Source organism: Malaya genurostris, chromosome 3 (assembly GCF_030247185.1).
Source record: "Malaya genurostris strain Urasoe2022 chromosome 3, Malgen_1.1, whole genome shotgun sequence".
NCBI classification, from domain to species: Eukaryota; Metazoa; Arthropoda; class Insecta; order Diptera; family Culicidae; genus Malaya; species Malaya genurostris.
In genome coordinates, this window is record NC_080572.1 from 221,050,676 (window position 1) to 221,071,030 (window position 20,355).

General features: G+C 38.3%; 3 protein-coding genes across 3 annotated transcripts; 1 reads left to right on the forward strand and 2 right to left on the reverse strand.

The window, feature by feature from the left end:
- Nucleotides 1-635: 635 nt before the first annotated feature.
- LOC131437721 (nucleolar protein 11) lies at nucleotides 636-3,140 on the reverse strand. The gene is made up of 3 exons (XM_058607246.1): nucleotides 2,821-3,140; nucleotides 2,183-2,750; nucleotides 636-2,125 (listed from the first exon to the last, which is right to left on the reverse strand). Exons 1-3 carry the CDS (start codon nucleotides 2,950-2,952, stop codon nucleotides 675-677), a joined length of 2,151 nt encoding a protein of 716 aa, XP_058463229.1. The 5' UTR covers nucleotides 2,953-3,140; the 3' UTR covers nucleotides 636-674.
- Nucleotides 3,141-3,411: 271 nt separating this feature from the next.
- Nucleotides 3,412-4,537, forward strand: LOC131438298 (vacuolar protein sorting-associated protein 28 homolog). The gene is made up of 2 exons (XM_058608198.1): nucleotides 3,412-3,565; nucleotides 3,624-4,537. The coding sequence occupies exon 2, from the start codon at nucleotides 3,633-3,635 to the stop codon at nucleotides 4,263-4,265; it is 633 nt and encodes a 210-aa protein (XP_058464181.1). The 5' UTR covers nucleotides 3,412-3,565; nucleotides 3,624-3,632; the 3' UTR covers nucleotides 4,266-4,537.
- Nucleotides 4,538-11,018: 6,481 nt separating this feature from the next.
- LOC131437726 (UPF0389 protein CG9231) lies at nucleotides 11,019-12,899 on the reverse strand. Its single transcript, XM_058607250.1, has 3 exons — nucleotides 12,730-12,899; nucleotides 11,493-11,795; nucleotides 11,019-11,432 (listed from the first exon to the last, which is right to left on the reverse strand). Exons 2-3 carry the CDS (start codon nucleotides 11,774-11,776, stop codon nucleotides 11,225-11,227), a joined length of 492 nt encoding a protein of 163 aa, XP_058463233.1. The 5' UTR covers nucleotides 11,777-11,795; nucleotides 12,730-12,899; the 3' UTR covers nucleotides 11,019-11,224.
- Nucleotides 12,900-20,355: the final 7,456 nt, after the last annotated feature.

Below are 20,355 nucleotides of genomic sequence, written 5' to 3' on the forward strand. Positions count from 1 at the left end.
ACTCTGGTGTGACGTCATTTGTCATTTTGAAACCTTCTGCCATCGTCACCAGTTTCCTCATACTTTATCGATTGAGATGTCCGAGTCGTCTATTCCAAATGCTGGTTCTCGGTGTCAACAGCACTTCCTCAATCCTTTGGTTAAGCATTGGTCCATCAGGCATAAAGCCTCCTCATCTTTTTATATGTCAAGTTGATAATAGGGAGCCCAGATGACTGCAGCGTATTCGAGAATAGAGCGAACCAGTGCACAATATAGTGCTTTTAGACAATACATGTTATTAAAGTTCTTTGTAATGCGGAATATAAATCCTAACATCTTGGAAGCCTTAGAGATTGTATATTCTACGTCATCCTTGAAATTAAATTTTGAATCCAACAGGACTTCTAAGTCCTTGACAGTCGTGTGAGATTAGTTTGGGAATTAGTATAGTTGAATAAAACTTAGGTAAAAAAGAAATTACGGAACATTTTGAAGCATTCAAGATCAATCTTGGGGTAACACCAACTGGAGAAGATATCCAAACTGTTTCTGCAGAAATCTAACATCCGTCATTGCAATACAACATAACCTTCAAACCGCTGCCTTTGGGATATGACACCTACTTCAAGGGGCATTTAGAATGAAAGTATAGATAAATTGTTCATTGTACATTTATTCCACAATCGATTTTATCAATACAATTGAATTGTTTCCACACTGTACCACTGATTGTGTCGCCTTTCGTTGCGATCACCTTTCCGTTCGACCAGTCGCTGAATGGTTGGGGCAAGTGATTTTAGTTTCCGTAAACTTTCGGCATGCCGCTTTACAACATTCAAGAGTGAAACAATTTTCTCTTTGATCGATTCATCCTTCGAAAGGACAATTTGCTGGTAGTGCGAATCGATCAAAAGAGTTATCCATTCAATGACCTTTTCATCACTATCGAAGCTGTCGCTGTTTGTCGGGGATTCCATCAACTGAGCAACTGGATCGGTTAGCAGATAAAGAAGATGATCCAGTAAACGAAGTACGATGCTCAGTTCTAGTTCGTTTCGTAGCAGTGGTAAAATTGCGGATCGGTTTGTACTGCAAGATAGAACTATGTTTAACAAGTCGTTCCGAGATTCATCATGAATATCGTGGCAATCGAGAATGTATTGGTTGGGAAGCTCATTTTCCATATTTGTACTTGGAAGATCAATATCTGAGGTCTTCAAAAGCATGGATTCAAGAACAGGCATTTCACTGCTTTTAGGCAGAGGTGCTTTGCAAGTAAGTGCATATTTCAAAGCCGCAACTAACGCTCTTTCCGAAATGGTGCTGTATCTTTTCAAGCACTTTGCTACATCCATGGTTGCCCTAGCTTCTATCATTATGGGAATAATTTTATCCGAAATCTCTATTTCACAGAATCCGTGCGTCTCCAACTCATTAACAAAAGCTTCAAAGCGCTCGGAAAATATTAACGGCCCAATCGATTTGTCAACGTTACTCATCAGTCTCATTTGAACAACTTCTTCCGGAAGTGTTTCATCCTGAATAATGTCCAGCTGAATGTTATTTTTATAAGCAACTCTTAATGACTCTTCGAAGGCTTCTACACTTTCAAAAATCTTGAATTGTCCTTTTTCCTTTTGCTGCTGCTCTGGTACTTCAGGTTCATCAACTGCCTTGTCTAAATGGCCCACAAATGAGTAGCCCTCGTTGTAGTCACAATCTTCATTGATGCTTTCGTTGTCAACATAGTTACTTAGTTCGAGACTTTTCTGCGTTCCAACCATGTCGCACAGTTGTTCCTTGCTAATCTTAAACGGAACGACCGATAACGTCTGTCCGAACGCTAACAGAATGTGGTTTTCGCTTAACCAAAACCGGGAATTACTGAAATACACCTTGAAAAATTGTTTCGCTTGTACCACTTTGAACTGGACATTATAAAGCAACAGTGTTCCCCCTTCTTGGTTTAGATTGTTGGCGTAGATCGCAATATAATCCTTACTGATACCAATGATCGATAGCGGTTGGGCAGTGTTGATCGTATTCAAAATAGATATAAAACTTCCGATAGATTTGTGTTGAGTGTCCGCGGCCTGGTCGTCTTCTAAATTCAGTAATTGAGAAAAAATACGTTTGTCCGACCCTAAAAAATAAACAAATTAAAATTACTTCAGAAAAAAGAAACTATGATACTACGTACAGATTGTTACTAACGAAGGACCGCCACTTGCATCCACAATGCACTGTCCAACAAGCTGCACGTTTTGTTCCCTTCGCTCGAGCCTTATTTTCTGGAAATCTCCTACCGGCTTAAGATTTTCCTTATTCAAGAGCACCAAATTCAGCTCCACTGCGCCAGATTCTATTTCTTTCACGAAGTAAGTCAGCAAGATCTCTCCAGTGGCAATGGTAGTCGTACTAACTTGTTCAACTGTCATCCGCGTAGGATCGATGTTCGGTTTTCTCACTATACAGTCTGGATTTAGACGATCTTTATTTCTCGTCTGGACTGCGCTTTCCAACGATTCGCATGTACCGTCATCGTATATAATCAACACTTGCCCATTGTCTAAAGTAAGAAGTTGCTGTATGCCACGGAAAAATTTAACTTTTTTGGCCTTGTTTATGTCGATTTGGTCTTTGGTCCAGCAGCGAATGTATCGGCTTCCGAAAACACCAACGTATCTGTCGGAACGAAAATCGTAAACCACCTTGCTTGTGAGTCGCTCCAGTGATGTCCAGCTGTGTTGCAGTTTCTGGTTACTAAGCTGAAAACGAGTTGGCCGTGAAGATTAAACAGTTAAACTCAAGCGAAACGCTCCTTGTTGAATATAATACCTTTACAACCTGGATTATGTTTCGTCCAAGTGTGTTAATAATGCAACCAGAACCAACGTCACGAGAAATACCCAGAAATTCACGAGTATCATTAATCGGACACAAGCTATAGTAAGCCAGCAACTTGGCCATTGGTTTCTAATAATTTAAAATTAATTTTCAATAGAAATTGGCAGAAAAAAATTATTTACTACAAAAACGTGTTGAACAGATATTCCAAATATTTTGAAAGCACGCGCCGCAACGTAAACATGTCAAACAATGTCCAAATTTCCCGGGAAGACAGCCCAGAGCACTTCTAGCCGGATCGGATAAATTCTCATCTGTGGATGAATGCTTGCGGGTCCTGCGTTCACCTTTCAATCTATCGTCCCGGTTTTATAGCATTTTGACAGTACCTCACATAAAATTCATTCGTTGATATGGCCCAATTGCCAGTTTTCAATAATTGTGATTATCGTTGAAACTTTAAACGAATATCTCCAGAAAAACTTTACAAGCTCTAGTATTGCGACAATTATTTTTATTCTGATTAACATATTTAATTTTGAAGACAGTATATGAACACTGTTGTATCTGAGCACTTGATAGTGCACATCAGCCCCTATCAGTTAAATTTCGGCCTCCTAAACCTAGATGGCATCCCTGCGATGAATCATTCTCTTCATGATATAAACAAAAGATATCTAAACATTATAAATTACATTTCAATTCTTGCTAGCGCTTTGTGAACCAAAACTATAAGGTGAGTACGTTACTAACTTTACTGGAAAAAAGATTATTCAATATTTTGCAACTTGCAGTCCACAACAATGCAGGAAAATCGACCCGAATTGTACGAGGAAGTGAAACTATATCGTCATGCAAGAGAACGCGAAAAATACGACAACATGGCAGATTTATTTGCCTTGGTATCGACTCTTCAAAATCTAGAAAAAGCATACATTCGGGATTGTGTTACCCCCCAGGAATACACGGCCGCTTGTTCCAAACTGTTGGTGCAGTACAAGGTAGCTTTCAAACTGGTGCAGGGCGATGAGTATCCCAATGTTGAAGCGTTCGTAAAAAAGTTTCGCTTGGATTGCCCAGCTGCACTGGAACGAATCCGAGAGGATCGTCCCATCACTATTCGAGACGACAAAGGAAACACCAGTAAATGCATCGCCGACATTGTTTCCATGTTTATTACGCTGATGGACAAATTAAGGCTCGAAATACGTGCCATGGATGATCTTCAACCGGAATTGCGGGATTTATTAGATACTATGAACCGGTTGTCCCTGATTCCGGACAATTTCGATGGCAAGGAGAAAGTATCTACCTGGCTTGCGACACTGAACTCGATGCAAGCCTCGGACGAGTTGTCCGAAACTCAGGTTCGACAATTGCTTTTTGATTTGGAGTCTTCGTACTCGGCGTTCAATAATCTGCTGCATTCGACCTAGACTCCGAAGGAACTTTGTAATTTCCATTTGCCATGGGACCGAGTGAGTGAATATATGCTAAACATCTAGTGTCGTTTGCAAATACCGTTCAAGAGTTTGAAAATAGCTTATATCTGCATACATATATTTTAGAGGTCAATAAATTAGTTGTTTACCGAAGATGTTCTAACACACATTCAAAAATTGATTTAGACGTTTTTTGTGATTATAAACCGTATATGTTCTTGCGAGATAATAAAGAAAATCGAATTATTAAAAATAATGCAGGGTGATTTCTTAATTTTCCTTCGTATACCTTATTTGCTTTCGTTATTAATTCGCCTATTTTTGGATTTTTCATATACACCCCTATTCTGTACGTCGATCGATTCGAAATATTCCGATAGAATGTGTAATTTCCATTCTACATTCCGTTCGAGTTGGGTATGAATTCGAATATCATTCGTTCGAGTTGTTCGATTTTCGAACATTACTCGATCGACTTGCGTACGTATTCACCCCGATTCTGCAATCCGACGGATTTGTGATACGAACGATTCTACACTTTCGTTCGAGTTCGAATTTTGCATTATTTATTCCGTTCGACTTGTATGATTCGTTCGGGACACTTGAAATTTCGAACACCAACCATCAAAGCTGTCAACACTACTTACACGTTCTTTTTCTATTTATATTATTCATTTATTAGTAAACGAAACCGTCGCACTTGTATAAACAAATTAGAACGATTCTAAACCGAACAGAAGTAATACGTACGCAAGTCGATCGAGTAATGTTCGAAAATTTAACAACTCGAACGAATGATATTCGAGTTCATACCAACTCGAACGGAATGCAGAATGGAAATTGCACATTCGATCGGAATATTTCGAATTGATCGACGTACAGAATAGGGGTGATTACTTCTGTTCGGTTTAGAATCGTTCTAATTTGTTTTACAAGTGTGACGGTTTCGTTTACTAATGCCCCCTTGGGACGGGTGTAGCGTAATGGGTAAGTCGATGCCTTTCACGCAGCCCACCTGGGTTCGATTCCCAACCCCGCACATAGGGTCAGAAAGTTTTTCTGGCCCGAAGAGGCGAATGACCTTAAGGTTAAAACCTCTGTAATCGAAACAAAAAAAAAAAAAATGCCCCCTTACACTTCTGCTGGCTGCCAGCATGCTGGTGTCAGTGTACTGCCCTCGTAGGAAAAAAACGTTCAACGGTGGTCCTTCGTTGGTCTAATACTTTGGATCATTGTACCACAGTTGAACGTTTTTTCCTAAGAGGACAGTACACTGACACCAGCATGCTGGCAGCCAGCAGAAGTGTAAACGGGACATAAGAAATTACTAATATAAAAAGAACGTTTAAGTAGTGTCGACAGCTTTGATGGTTAGTGTTCGAAATTTCTAGTGTTCCCGAACGAAAGTCGATCGAATCATACAAGTCGAATGGAATAAAGAATGCAAAATTCGAACTCGAACGAAAGTGTAGATTCGTTCGTATCACAAATCCGTCGGATTGCAGAATCGGGGTGTATATCTCCGGATCCGAAAGTGACAGCTCCAACTTAATCAATGGCCCAACAGTAGTTTTCAAATAAGCCTATAGACTTATTCTGCAATCCGACGGATTTGTGATACGAACGAATCTACCACCCTTATTCTGTACGTCGATCGATTCGAAATATTCCGATCGAATGTGTAATTTCCATTCTGCATTCCGTTCGAGTTGGGTATGAAATCGTATATCATTCGTTCGAGTTGTTAAATTTTCGAGCTTTACTCGATCGACTTGCGTGCGTATTACTTATGTTCGGTTTAGAATCGTTCCAATTTGTTTATACAAGTGTGACGGTTTCGTTTACCAAAAAAATGAATAATATAAATAATATAGAACGTGTAAGTAGTGTTGACAGCTTTGATGATTAGTGTTCGAAATTTCAAGTGTTCCCGAACGAGAGTTGATCGAATCATACAAGTCGAACGGAATAAAGAATGCAAAATTCGAACTCGAACGAAAGTGTAGATTCGTTCGTATCACAAATCCGTCGGATTGCAGAATCGGGGTGTACACTTTCGTTCGAGTTCGAATTTTGCATTCTTTATTCCGTTCGACTTGTATGATTCGATCGGCTCTCGTTCGGGAACACTTGAAATTTCGAACACTAACCATCAAAGCTGTCAACACTACTTACACGTTCTATATTATTTATATTCACCCCGATTCTGCAATCCGACGGATTTGTGATACGAACGATTCTACACTTTCGTTCGAGTTCGAATTTTGCATTATTTATTCCGTTCGACTTGTATGATTCGTTCGGGACACTTGAAATTTCGAACACCAACCATCAAAGCTGTCAACACTACTTACACGTTCTTTTTCTATTTATATTATTCATTTATTAGTAAACGAAACCGTCGCACTTGTATAAACAAATTAGAACGATTCTAAACCGAACAGAAGTAATACGTACGCAAGTCGATCGAGTAAGACGTTCACCCCGATTCTGCAATCCGACGGATTTGTGATACGAACGAATCTACACTTTCGTTCGAGTTCGAATTTTGCATTCTTTATTCCATTCGACTTGTATGATTCGATCGAACTCACGTTGAAATTTCGAACACTAATTATCAAAGCTGTCAACACTACTTACACGTTCTATATTATTTATATTATTCAATTCTTAGTAAACGAAACCGTCACACTTGTATAAACAAAATAGAACGATTCTAAACCGAACAGAAGTAATACGTACGCAAGTCGATCGAGTAATGTTCGAAAATAGAACAACTCGAACGAATGATATTCGAGTTCATACCCAACTCGAACGGAATACAGAATGGAAATTGCACATTCGATCGGAATATTTCGAATCGATCGACGTACAGAATAGGGGTGATTATTAATTTCTTAGTAAACGAAACCGTCACACTTGTATAAACAAATTAGAACGATTCTAAACCGAACAGAAGTAATACGTACGCAAGTCGATCGAGTAATGTTCGAAAATAGAACAACTCGAACGAATGATATTCGAGTTCATACCCAACTCGATAGGAATGCAGAATGGAAATTGCACATTCGATCGGAATATTTCGAATTGATCGACGTACAGAATAGGGGTAATTATTCATTTCTTAGTAAACGAAACCGTCACACTTGTATAAACGAGTTAGAACGATTCTAAACCGAGCAGAAGTCGCACGTACGCAAGTCGATCGAGTAATGTTCGAAAATTTAACAACTCGAACTAATGATCACCCCTATTCTTTACGTCGATCGATTCGAAATATTCCGATCGAATGTGCAATTTCCATTCTGCATTCCGGTCGAGTTGGGTATGAGCTTGAATATCATTCGTTCGAGTTGTTAAAATTTCGAGCATTACTCGATCGACTTACGCTCGTATTACTTCTGTTCGGTTTAGAATCGTTCTAATTTGTTTATACAAGTGTGACCGTTTGCTTTTACCAAGAAATGAATAATCACCCCTATTCTGTACGTCGATCGATTTGAAATATTCCGATCGAATGTGCAATTTCCATTTTGCATTCCGTTCGAGTTGGGTATGAACTCGAATATCATTCGTTCGAGTTGTTAAATTTTCGAACATTACTCGATCGACTTGCGTACGTATTACTTCTGTTCGGTTTAGAATCGTTCTAATTTGTTTATACAAGTGTTACGGTTTCGTTTACTAAGAAATGAATAATATAAATAATATAGAACGTGTAAGTAGTGTTGACAGCTTTGATGGTTAGTGTTCGAAATTTCAAGTGTTACCGAACGAGAGTCGATCGTATCATACAAGTCGAACGGAATAAAGAATGCAAAATTCGAACTCGAACGAAAGTGTAGATTCGTTCGTATCACAAATCCGTCGGATTGCAGAATCGGGGTGAATATAAAAAGAAAAAGAACGTGTAAGTAGTGTTGATAGCTTTGACAGTTAGTATTCGAAATTTCAAGTTGCCCGAACGAATCATACAAGTCGAACGGAATAAAGAATGCAAAATTCGAACTCGAACGAAAGTGTAGTTTCGTTCGTATCAGAAATCCGTCGGATTGCAGAATCGGGGTGGATATTCGAGTTCATACCCAACTCGAACGGAATGCAGAATGGAAATTGCACATTCGATCGGAATATTTCGAATCGATCGACGTACAGAATAGGGGTGAATAGGGGTGATAATGGTATAAATGTCGCAGCAGTGAAAACACGTTTTTTTTTGCTTATTTTTTTCGGAGATTTGAACAAGCTTAGGCTCGTTTGAAAGGTACTATTGGGCTTTTGATTGGTTGATTAAGAAGGAATTTTCTTCGACTTTTACTGATAGATTCAGGATTGGTTAATCTTTATTTTACAGATTTTTCTGATAAATTTGTGACCACGATTCTGTCTACGCAGATTACAGATTTGCGGCCAGATTTTTGATAGCGTGAATTAAAAATTGAAATTGATACTGTTTTTTTTCAAAATAAAAAGACTATTTCATTTCGTTGTGTTTCGATTTCTTACCATTTTCATATACAGATTTTTGATCCCCCGATATAGATTTACAGATTTTTCTGCTGAAAAATACAGATATAAATGTGGCAATCCTGAATATGATGTCATTGGTAGCAGCAGGCACGTACCCAGAGGGGGGGCCGAAGGGGCCCGGGCCCCTCCCGAAATCGAAGTAAACTAATTTCCATTTTGGGATTTTTAACTTTTATTTGCGGAATCAGGAACAGAAATGAATTTTTTGATTATCAACTAACAAGATGTGCTAATTAGAAGATTTTATCAACCAGTTTTAAATAGCCCGCTTCTTTTTGCAATCAAATTTATTTTCGAGGCTCAAAAGTCGCTCAGTGATTACAATCAATGTCAAACTTAAAGGAAATTGTACTGGATGATCAGAAAGTGCCATAATGATTAGTACTGAGCAAACATATCATAGTTTTAGCAAGATTCTGCGAATAAAAAAGATGTCCTGCCGCTGGATGTTGCACTTGCATACTCAGGATAAAAAAGATGAACGCGAGCACACTTCAGAAGCATGTTCGCCTATGCTGATGATGATGGTGTCGCTTGGTTACTGTTGACTTACTCCATTATTATACGCCAGAGAACAGGATATTACCGATTTCGGTAATATAAGTATAAGTGTGAATTATTGGAGCGATTGAAAATCGGTGTGAGCTCTGAGAAATTTATGTGAGTTCTGTTTTGAAGTTTTTGAATGCTACTAAGAAAATTTTTCTTTTGTTACATCATCACTCCCAATTAGGAATTTAAATTTTATACTCACCCTGTAAAATTTCAAATATATACATGCATATATTCCCCTGAAAATTTCAAATATATTGAAAAACTTAAATTCGGAAAAAAGTCCGCGAACTCCAAATTTTCTTCAAATAATGAAGCACGGAATTGGTATAGCGAACAAAAAAAAAGATCGCGGCGATTTAAACAATCGGTAAATTTTTACAAACGTCTACTAAAAACGTGATTTTCAAAAGTCTACAAAAAAGTCTGCAACTGAAACATGTCTACAGCTTATTTTATAAATCTGCTGATTTACAAACAAATCTGCAGACATCTCTGATCCAGACACGGAAGTTGACTCTATGAAATGAAACAGTATCACGTGGGATAATAAGGCACCTCATTTGAATATAAATTTGTTAAAATCGGCTTGACCATCTGTTCGACAAATAACCAACAAATTTTGCAAAACTAGAAGAGCTTACTGAATAGTTTCGAAATATTTGTTCCTTCTTACATCGTGGCTTATACGAACACACCATTGAAATTGAAGCTTTTAATACTCATCACTCAGCTTTTCCTGAACTAGAAGTCGAATACGAACTATGGGACTAGGACTCGAAGAAATGAAAAAATCGATCCCTTCCCTTTAACACATAGAAATTTTTGCTTAAATCTCTCATTGTCCAATCCGAAATATGTGAGTACATATTCACTTAAAATGCTACATACTTGCACTCACTCTTCAAAAAATAAAATAAAACAAAAAATACTAAATGCACAAGAATCATCACTTAGACGCATTATTTCTTATTTGTGGCCCCCTCCCGAAACGAAATCCTGGGTTTTGTAGGTTGAGTGAAGTAATAGATCAATAAAAACAGACCAGATTTGAAACTGCTGCAATTGTCGCCTTTTCTGACATGGTAGCGTGAACCCCGTGGATCTTTCTTGGCTATTTTTTCCGCCGGATTCCACACGGCATCTGGTTTGGTACTGTCCGAAAAAAAGATAAATTATAAAGGAGATAGGTATAAATCTCCTGGTAAACCCCAGCCACTTCAAAAATTTTAATACTTGGATATGAAACTGAAAATTTATAAACTCCCCTGCTTGTCATCCGCAAGGGATCGATAGTCTCTCCGCCATGTTTGAATCAATTTGAGTTCAGGATTAAAGTTGTATAAACTAAACACATAGAAACGTCACCGTGGCCAAACAGTAGGGCCTGGGATAGGTTAAAGACACACCAATTGCCAGTTCATTATCGATTATAACTTAACGGACGTCAGATGCAGCTACGACTAACAATAGCCACGCGGCTAAACGAACACCGAATTAATGGCACTAAGTGGAGATTTGTTATTTTTGCGGATTTCTCATAACAGCAACAAAGTAGAGAATAAACGAGAACGAATAAAAAATGACGCAAGTATGTGTAACGTGAAAATATTTATAAATTTTCCAAAAAAGGACCATGATATATATATAGAAATAACGATTGAGTTTAAAATAATATATCATCTGTTTCCAATCAATATCATAAGCATATGAATGGGACTAAAGTTTAAACCAATTGAAAACTATGACCTGAGTGATAATGAAACTGTATAATTATGCACAGCTGTTAATGTTGCTCTACGGTGAAAGTAATCATTCGGTTGTTTGCACGGAAAATTAATCGATTTTCACATTTAAACTCAACAGACCAATCAATTCTTCGATTCAGCTTTTTCTTGGCGAGCCTTTTCATTGTATTCCTTGTGCCAGTCGAGGTTCATTTTCTGCACCGATTCCCCTCGCTCCTGTGCGCCTTTTCCGCTGAGGATCATTATGATGCAGCCGATCGCGGTTGCAATCATCATGTAGTTGGCGACTTTGATGCGAACTTGATTGCGACACCGTTCCATCACTTCTTGGCTGAAACGGGAGGATTCGTTAAATGTTTCCTTGTGTAACGATTATTTCATTGCAATGCACTTAATGAGAGACGGAATTTCATCAACAGATTTGTATTTTTTGGTGAACACAAGCATCTTTTTCTCAAGATTGTTAGGGGCGTGCGTGCGTGCACTCAGATTAGCCGTAGCGCTGACTGATTGTGATGCATCGGAAGCTGGTGGACTACCTTTCTGCGGTTCAACGGAACCCGTCGAGTATAACCCTGTCTGCTGACTACGTGCAATCAAACCATTGAGCGATCGCAATTGACGGGGCCCGCTCGTTGCAATACGTGCCAAACCACATGCACTGAAGAAGTTCATGGTAGTAGTTGTCGTTGATCTGCCGTATGTAGTTGAGCGCGAGATTCATGAAACAGAGAAAACGAGAGAATTAACAATAAGTGGAACAGTAAACGAATATCAAATTTAAACAGCAACATTCACAATTTGATCGCCTGTAGCCGGTATGTTGGAATATGCCCGTTATTTGATCATTTTTCTGCAATATCTCGAGTTATCAATTTACCTATCTTCAACGAAAACATTTTCTTAAAAAAATCCTTTTCACCTTAAGCTTAAGAATATGCTCAATAGAGACAAAAATCAATTCTTCTAGTAATATGTTTAAGGTGTCGTGCTAAAACTGGTTTTCAACCACAAATAATCGACAATGTTCAAGGTCATAAGTTATCAACTAATATGTCTACATATTTACCACCGGTAGAATGAAGGAAACAAAACAACAATCAGTCCAAATACTCGAAAAAGGTTCTTATCAGCTCAAGATATTTTCTTAAGCCGCAATTATTAAATCTAGAAAAGTTATTTTGTTGTTTACTGGAAATTTGATCTTCTTTCAACAAAGATCGAAAACAGTGACAAGTATATGAAATACATGTCGCTGTGTATATAAGCCGTGACAAGACAGAATTTAACATATCTACTGCTTGCTTTTCCGAAATAGTGGCTACCATCGCGGTATCTAAAAATAAATGTTGCATTTTTAGTCGTTAATGATGCGCAGTCGTTGTTTCTAGATTAACATATTTTGCGTTTCATGAACATCTTGTCCTAATCTATTTAGATTAAAAAATATATAATAGAAAAATCATGTTGAAGTCGTAATCCCAGATTTCATCAGGTAGAACATAAATTTCTGTATGTGTATACACGGCTGATATTACACAATCTTGTCATTTTGAAGAAATAAAAAAGTATTCTAAAAAATCAAATCCGTTCCCGAAGATTTTCTTCAGGTTACAATAATGACTAACCTGCCTAAGAGAACTCCTTTTTCAATTACTTTCACGTACACTTGATCGACGTTTTAATCGTTCTACCTACGATTGTTTCCTGGACACAACAAAATTGATGTATGGAAAGTGTTGATTTATATACAAGATAGATCACCGGACGAGACTGTTTGCGCTGATGCGTAACTACTCTGAAGGAAGGAGAGGTAGGTATATTTACCACACGCTCGTTCAATGTTACTCTAAAGTGAGTACAATTTCACTCACTTTCGTTAAAAGTGGAACTACTCTATAGTGAGCAAAGCTTGTTTACTCACTTTTGAGTACATATGATATTTGTCAAATTCTGAATAACATTTACTCAGTGCTACAAATGGTAAAATTAGCTCGAGTGAGTAAATATTACTCAATATCAAGCGAATTGAATAAGGGATTCGAATAAGGAATTCTTTGCTGACTTACTTCCAACGAATGAAGTAAGCCGTTACCTGTTCATCGGTCATTGGAAAGGATCCGTCTGCCTTCCTCCGTTCCACCTCCGACAGAGGGAAAAGTTCCGCCTCCGACAAAGGGAAAAGTTCAGTGCACGTAAATTTTCACACAACGTTTTCAAAGCTCTGTGAGTAAAACTTGTTGTCAATTTAGAAACTGAGTCGAAGTTACTCATTCTTCTAAATCAATATTACTCACTTTTTGACCTTTGAACCGTTTGAACCAAATAAGCAAAAGTGAGTACAAATGACTCACTTGAGAGTAACATTGAATGAGCGTGCAAAACAATGACCAAAAGAGTAAACTGTCAAGAAAATTTTTGCTCTAAAATTCATTCAACATATTCATTCAATCATGGATGAATTATTCATTTCTGTACCACGATAAAACATGTGCGGGTTGTTAAACTTTCTATCAGACCTTGCCATGCATGGCGTTTGGCTAAAATGATTACTTATTTCAGTTAAACATTTTGAGAGGTTTTTTCTCCGGAGAGAAGAGAGATGTAAAAAAAATTAATTTGTTTATGTGGTTTTCGCTTTATGCTACGCAATGCTGCAAACGTTGATCATTTAATGAAAATCGTTGACAAGTTTAATAAATCTCGTTGGTTCTTCTTTTACTGATCGATTCAAAATGAAAACGATTTTTCAGATTATACGTAAGCAAGATCTCGATCAAGTGCAGTTCAGTATTTCAAAACGTTCTGATTTGTAAAGAAATATTCGCATCGCTGAGTACTCGGTAGTCACATCGTCGAAAGATAAAATTGTGGAGAGCCTATTCTCGAATTTAACAAACATCAGATATTACCGGAAAGTTTACTGTCTATTCGGCATAATTTTTACCGCATGTTCGTCAAAATATGCATTTTGTCGTAATATCGGTATATATAACAAACGAATCTCGGAAAACACTGATTACTGAGCAATCAACAAAATTGTTCGTTGCCGGTCTGTCTCGGCATTTTACTATACCGAGCTCTAGAATTGATTTTAAGTGTGTATAATATTCGTGGCGAGTACTTGCAGATATTACCGCGATCGATCCTATTTTGGGTGCCAATCAGTGATGGCATTTCACTAGAGTGATACACCATCGAGTATGTTTCATTTCAACACTGGGGAAGCCGCCGATGAACATAGCATAAAAACGAAAGCACTCTTCTTCTCAGTGTCGAATAGACATATTTTGAGTGTGTGCTTGTGGTGAAAGAAGCTGGTGCGTGTGAAACGTATTCTCTTCACATGAATCGCTCTCACGCGCTCTCGCCTACATACACCCAAGTGAGCACTGGCGCGTGTTGGTGAGCAAACACTTCTGTGACTTAATTTTAAAATTTACAGAAGTGTTGCTGGCCTTGCTATGACAATCTTTTTCGCAGCAAGGAAAACTAAATTTTAACGTTAAATTGTACTTTTGCTGAATATGCGTGCCCGCGCGCCTCTTATACGAATCGTACACCAGAGTGCTCACCGGCATGGACACTTAGGTGACAACGTCCACCTAAGAGAGTTTGAGTTCTCTGCTCTAGCACTTCGGTTCGATGCAGTGCTAGATGTGAAAGAATAACACACACTTTCATGATGCGCGTACACTTTATATAATATACACACAACAGTCTTGTATATGTGTGAAAGAGAAGAGCTCTGTAAGGGGAGAAAATAACACTTGCTTTTCGTCACACAAAGGAGATGGACGCTCTGATGCCAATGTATGCAAAGTTAAAATTTACACAGGTTTTTGAAAAAAAGTTGTTATCTGTGATATATAGAATATAAAGCGCTTATTTTGCAATGATAATCAGTTCAAGTTTTCCTACAATGCTTGAAATTTTGAATGTTTAAATAAGAAAATAATATGTTTCAAAATTTTCGCTAAATTTTTTAAAGATGTTCGAAAATTTCCACAGTATTTTCTAGAGATAGTTTCTTGTAGTTAGACCTGTGCACCGATCAAAACTGTCGACATCGGCGGCTAAAGCGTCTTTTTGACCCGCGGCGGCGGCGAATCGGCGTGACGCCATTTCCTGAAAATATCGGCGGCGGAGGCGGCGCGATTCGGCGTAATCAATTATAACATATTATTAATTTTAATATTGATTAACACAGGACACCTAACCTAACCTAACCCACTTTTACACATTTCTGAAGATTTTTCATGTTTAATCGTAGTTTACATAAAAAGTAGTAGTAATCGATTTTCTTCTACTCCGAGTTTACTTTTATTGCTGATATCTGTTTGTACTATTAAATAAACGAATAAAAATGTTGCAAATCACTACTGCCGATATGAAAATTTTCGGAAGAACCCTTCTTTTCTTGGTTCCATTTTTTGTCGTGAATACGACTTACTTTACTATGGGGCGCCTTTTCAAAATTTACTCTCTGAGAGAGTGATAAGTTTTTGATCGTGAATATCTTCTGTTGTATCTAATGAATCAACATAATTCTTGCAACATGCCATCGGAAATATGATCACAATTTAATGATAAAATTTTCAGTTGTGTGACATAATCTTAAATAGTTCAAAATTAAACTTTTCTTAAATGTTTGGTACAAACGAGTGTCAAAGAGGATAATTCATATGGCGCGTTTGCCTTTCTCGTATTTTGGAAGCTCATAGCTCAGTGATCTGTAGAAGGATTTATATAATCTAACTACCAATAGAATCGAAATTTTTCAACTTGAACGTGTATTGCAACAACATTGAAGTTTTTCAATAGTACACTATTGAAAAACCTGTTTGATTTAACCCATGACAGCACCAGCCAATCAGAACGCGAGATGTCTGCATCTATACAAGAGCATTTATATAAAAGTTGAGTGCTTCATTTTTCCTACCATTTGCTGAGCATCTGTTCCCGAAACAAGACACACGAGAGCAACATCGTGGACCTGTCGTCTCACTGTTTCCCGTTCTGCGTACAGGAAAGGAATTCTAACAAAGGTGATGTGAAAAATAGCGGCAGTTAAGTTAAAGCACGAGTGTCAGCACGATGACAGCGAGAACCGGATGAAAGGCAGCCGAAAATTCCAGCAAATTCAAATAGCACTTTTAAGTGCTAAAAATAATCATAAAGAATTAGTTGAATTTTATCGCTTTCCTACCATTTTCCGAGCAACTGTTGCCGAAACAAGGCACACACGAGAAGTTAAATTAATTTGCACCGTCACTAACACATTCAATTACGAACGGCAATGCGAAAGTGGAAGTGATGATGTTGAATACATCTTTATACTAGTACACAAATATGCCGTGCGAAAGAGTTGCATTCTTTAGTATGGGGCGCTTTTTGATCATGATATCTAACACATTCAATTACGGCAGGACAGTAACGCTGTCTCGCAATACGAAACAGAAAATTTTGATTTAGAAACATCTTTATACTAGTACACTTTATACAAATTATTAGAACAAATGTTTTCACTTGATTTGCGCATTCTACTTTCCAGGCGTATCAGAACTGGCTAAATTTAAAGCAATCCTAAATATTTCTTTATCACAGTTATGTGGTCGTCCTGAAAAGGACGGGGTTTTCAACTCCTCGTCGTTACGGATGGACAGCTGCAGATGGCGAGGGATGATTTTCGTTTTCTTGTTGTCGCGGGCAGCATTACCGGCCAATTCCAACACTTCGGCAGCCAAGTACTCCATCACTGCCGCCAGATAGACCGGTGCACCGGCACCGACACGCTCTGCGTAGTTTCCCTTCCGGAGCAGACGATGGATTTTGCCAACTGGGAACTGCAGACCAGCACGGTTCGAGCGGGACTTTGCCTTGTCCTTAATTGTTCCTCCTGTGTGCGTGTTTCCGCGTGAAAATTCCACAAGAAGTTGTTAACCGTTAGGCAGCCAATTCAGTATTACTGACTGCCGCTCTACTAACTCTCTCTTTTATATCGTCTCACTGTTTCCCGTTCTGCGAAGGGGAGGTCCGTACACCGCTACCAGTATAAATTGAAATGTGATGTGAGAAATAGCATCATTTGAGTTAAAGCAGCTACTCTGTATGTACGAGACACCGTCAGAACGATGGCACCGAAACAGGTAGAAAAGCAGATTTGTACCGTCACTAACACATTCAATTACGAACGGCAATGCGAAAGCGAATGTTGAACACATTTTTATACTAGTATGGGGCCATGTAAAAATATGCCATGCGAAACAGGGTTGCCATATAAACAGGTTAATCTGTTTTATTATTATTATTATTAAATAGTTTCCGGAACAATCATTGTCGAGTACTCATCGTCGATTTAATTGTAGCATTGCTATTGAAATGAGTGTTCTTGCACGAATTCAACCTAATCCGACCCTTTCAGTGAGGTGAACACAGAAAAAGCACTTTTCCTTGTGCCAGTAGCGAAAAGGGAGGTGTTTGTGTTTCAAACCATACCAGTGAACCGGCCGGAGTGTTGGAAATGCAGAATGTAGAGGTTAAACCCGTAAACCCTAGGTACGCTGGCATGGATGAATTGTTGAAAACACAGAGCAATGACATTTCACACACGAATCTGCGTGTATGTGGGAGGGAAAGCATATGGGATAATTTATGGGTGGGTTTCATTCTGACTATGGCTTCTGTGCCCGACTAACTCAATCGGTTTGTTTGAATGTGTAGCGTGTCGCTGTCCTATTTGTAAAAATAACAAACTCAAGAGGTTGTTCGACATGATACGAGTGCTAGCCTATGAGTGCATTTGCTGTTAGTTGAACTCTAGATCCGTTTGTGCCACTGTTCGGTATGACAATTAATGTTTCCACTTAATTTGCGCATTCTACTTTCCAGGCGTATCAGAACTGGCTAAATTTAAAGCAATCCTAAATATTTCTTTATCACAGTTATGTGGTCGTCCTGAAAAGGACGGGGTTTTCAACTCCTCGTCGTTACGGATGGACAGCTGCAGATGGCGAGGGATGATTTTCGTTTTCTTGTTGTCGCGGGCAGCATTACCGGCCAATTCCAACACTTCGGCAGCCAAGTACTCCATCACTGCCGCCAGATAGACCGGTGCACCGGCACCGACACGCTCTGCGTAGTTTCCCTTCCGGAGCAGACGATGGATTTTGCCAACTGGGAACTGCAGACCAGCACGGTTCGAGCGGGACTTTGCCTTGTACTTAATTGTTCCTCCTGTGTGCGTGTTTCCGCGTGAAAATTCCACAAGAAGTTGTTAACCGTTAGGCAGCCAATTCAGCATTACTGACTGCCGCTCTACTAACTCTCTCTTTTATATCGTCTCACTGTTTCCCGTTCTGCGAAGGGGAGGTCCGTACACCGCTACCAGTATAAATTGAAATGTGATGTGAGAAATAGCGTCATTTGAGTTAAAGCAGCTACTCTGTATGTACGAGACACCGTCAGAACGATGGCACCGAAACAGGTAGAAAAACAGATTTGTACCGTCACTAACACATTCAATTACGAACGGCAATGCGAAAGCGAATGTTGAACACATTTTTATACTAGTATGGGGCCGTGTAAAAATATGCCATGCGAAACAGGGTTGCCATATAAACAGGTTAATCTGTTTTATTATTAATATTATTATTATTATTATTATTATTATTATTATTATTATTATTATTATTACTATTATTATTATTATTCTTATTATTATTATTATTATTATTACTATCATTATTATTATTAGAATGACTCTTGCATACCGAAGATCGTCGATACATTTCAGACCAGCCCATTGCAATTGTCTCGTACTGAAATTTCGAGAAGAATCAGATATCTTCGAACTTTGTAGCATCAGTAAAAATAAACTACAAATTTGTCGTACCTAGCCTGCTATATTAGCAAATTATAAAAGAATTGTTTCAAGTTTGGAATATATAGTTGTAGAATAGTAGCTGTTTAATGTAACTAATCTGTATTTTAATGTAGGTACATCGCTTCAAACTCTATTAGTGGAAAAGAGGAAATCTTGCACAATTCATACAATCAATCAACTAACTGATATTCGGAAAAGTGATGGGAGCGTATCAGTTTTTTCGTATTCACGACATCCAGTTATGTCTCTGACATTACCCACCCACCTTTTTATTTGCAGGTGTCGCTAATTCAGTTTTGCGATAATGTGCCAATAGATCAAAACCTTTTAAATAAAAACAAAAAAATGACTGAATCAAGTGGCATTGGCTTCGGTTGACGTCGTGATTTTTAGTATAAGTAGGCGGAAAATGCTTTTTTGATTAATTTTAAATGAATTTTCATAAAAACTGTAAAAAATTTCCCACATTGGTAGAATTATTTTTTATTATTTTGATTTTCCGCTGATCTAATATAATCGGCGGCATGATTAACATGTGATAATTGGCGCGGTGTGTCGAAATTATCGGCGACGGCGGCGCACAGGTCTCCTTGTAGTATTCTCGTTTCTCAAGACAGGTATGCAAACAGGAAATTTCAAGCAAAATATTTTAGCCACGGCATGTCACGATGTGTGTTTTTTAAACATGATGTATATAGGATTCAGTACTCGCTGAGAGTTAGGCTGCAGACAGAGTGGAGGCCGGAAGTTGAGCCGAGCTTGGCGCTGACCACAGCGGGAAATATACATACAGCAAATCAAAGGGACCCTGTCAGAGTGAAGCTAAGCAGATTTCTTTCTTGTACCCTGTAAGGGACCCTTCGATTTGCTGTTAAAGCTTTTATGCCCGGTTTTGGTCTGCTAATGCCAGTTACCTGTTCGGCTCAGCTTCTCGTGTTTTCTCTGTCTGCAGCCTGTCTGTTTTTCTCTGTCTGTCGCCTGTCTGTCATAAGAGTAGACGAAATTTTCTCTTTAGTCTGGTGGTAGAATTTGTACTCTATTTTTCATAGTTCGTTACAATTCTATTTTTCTATTTTTTTTTCGTTCAACAAACCCGACAGACAGAGGGCCATTGTTGAGCCATTTTTAATGTGAGTTGAAGCTTCGTTGAACTAGTTTTTATAGAGAATTTTGAAAATGTTTAACTACCTTTTTTTAAACGAACACAATTATCTGTAGAATACTTCTACCACAGACTAACAGACAGGACACTCAAATTAGATTCTTCAATCATTTTAACGGTCATTTCGAATATTCCTTTATTTGGGACAGTACTCACATGTGTCATGATGGCGCCACGTTACCCTATCAAAAACATCATGTCTGTCAT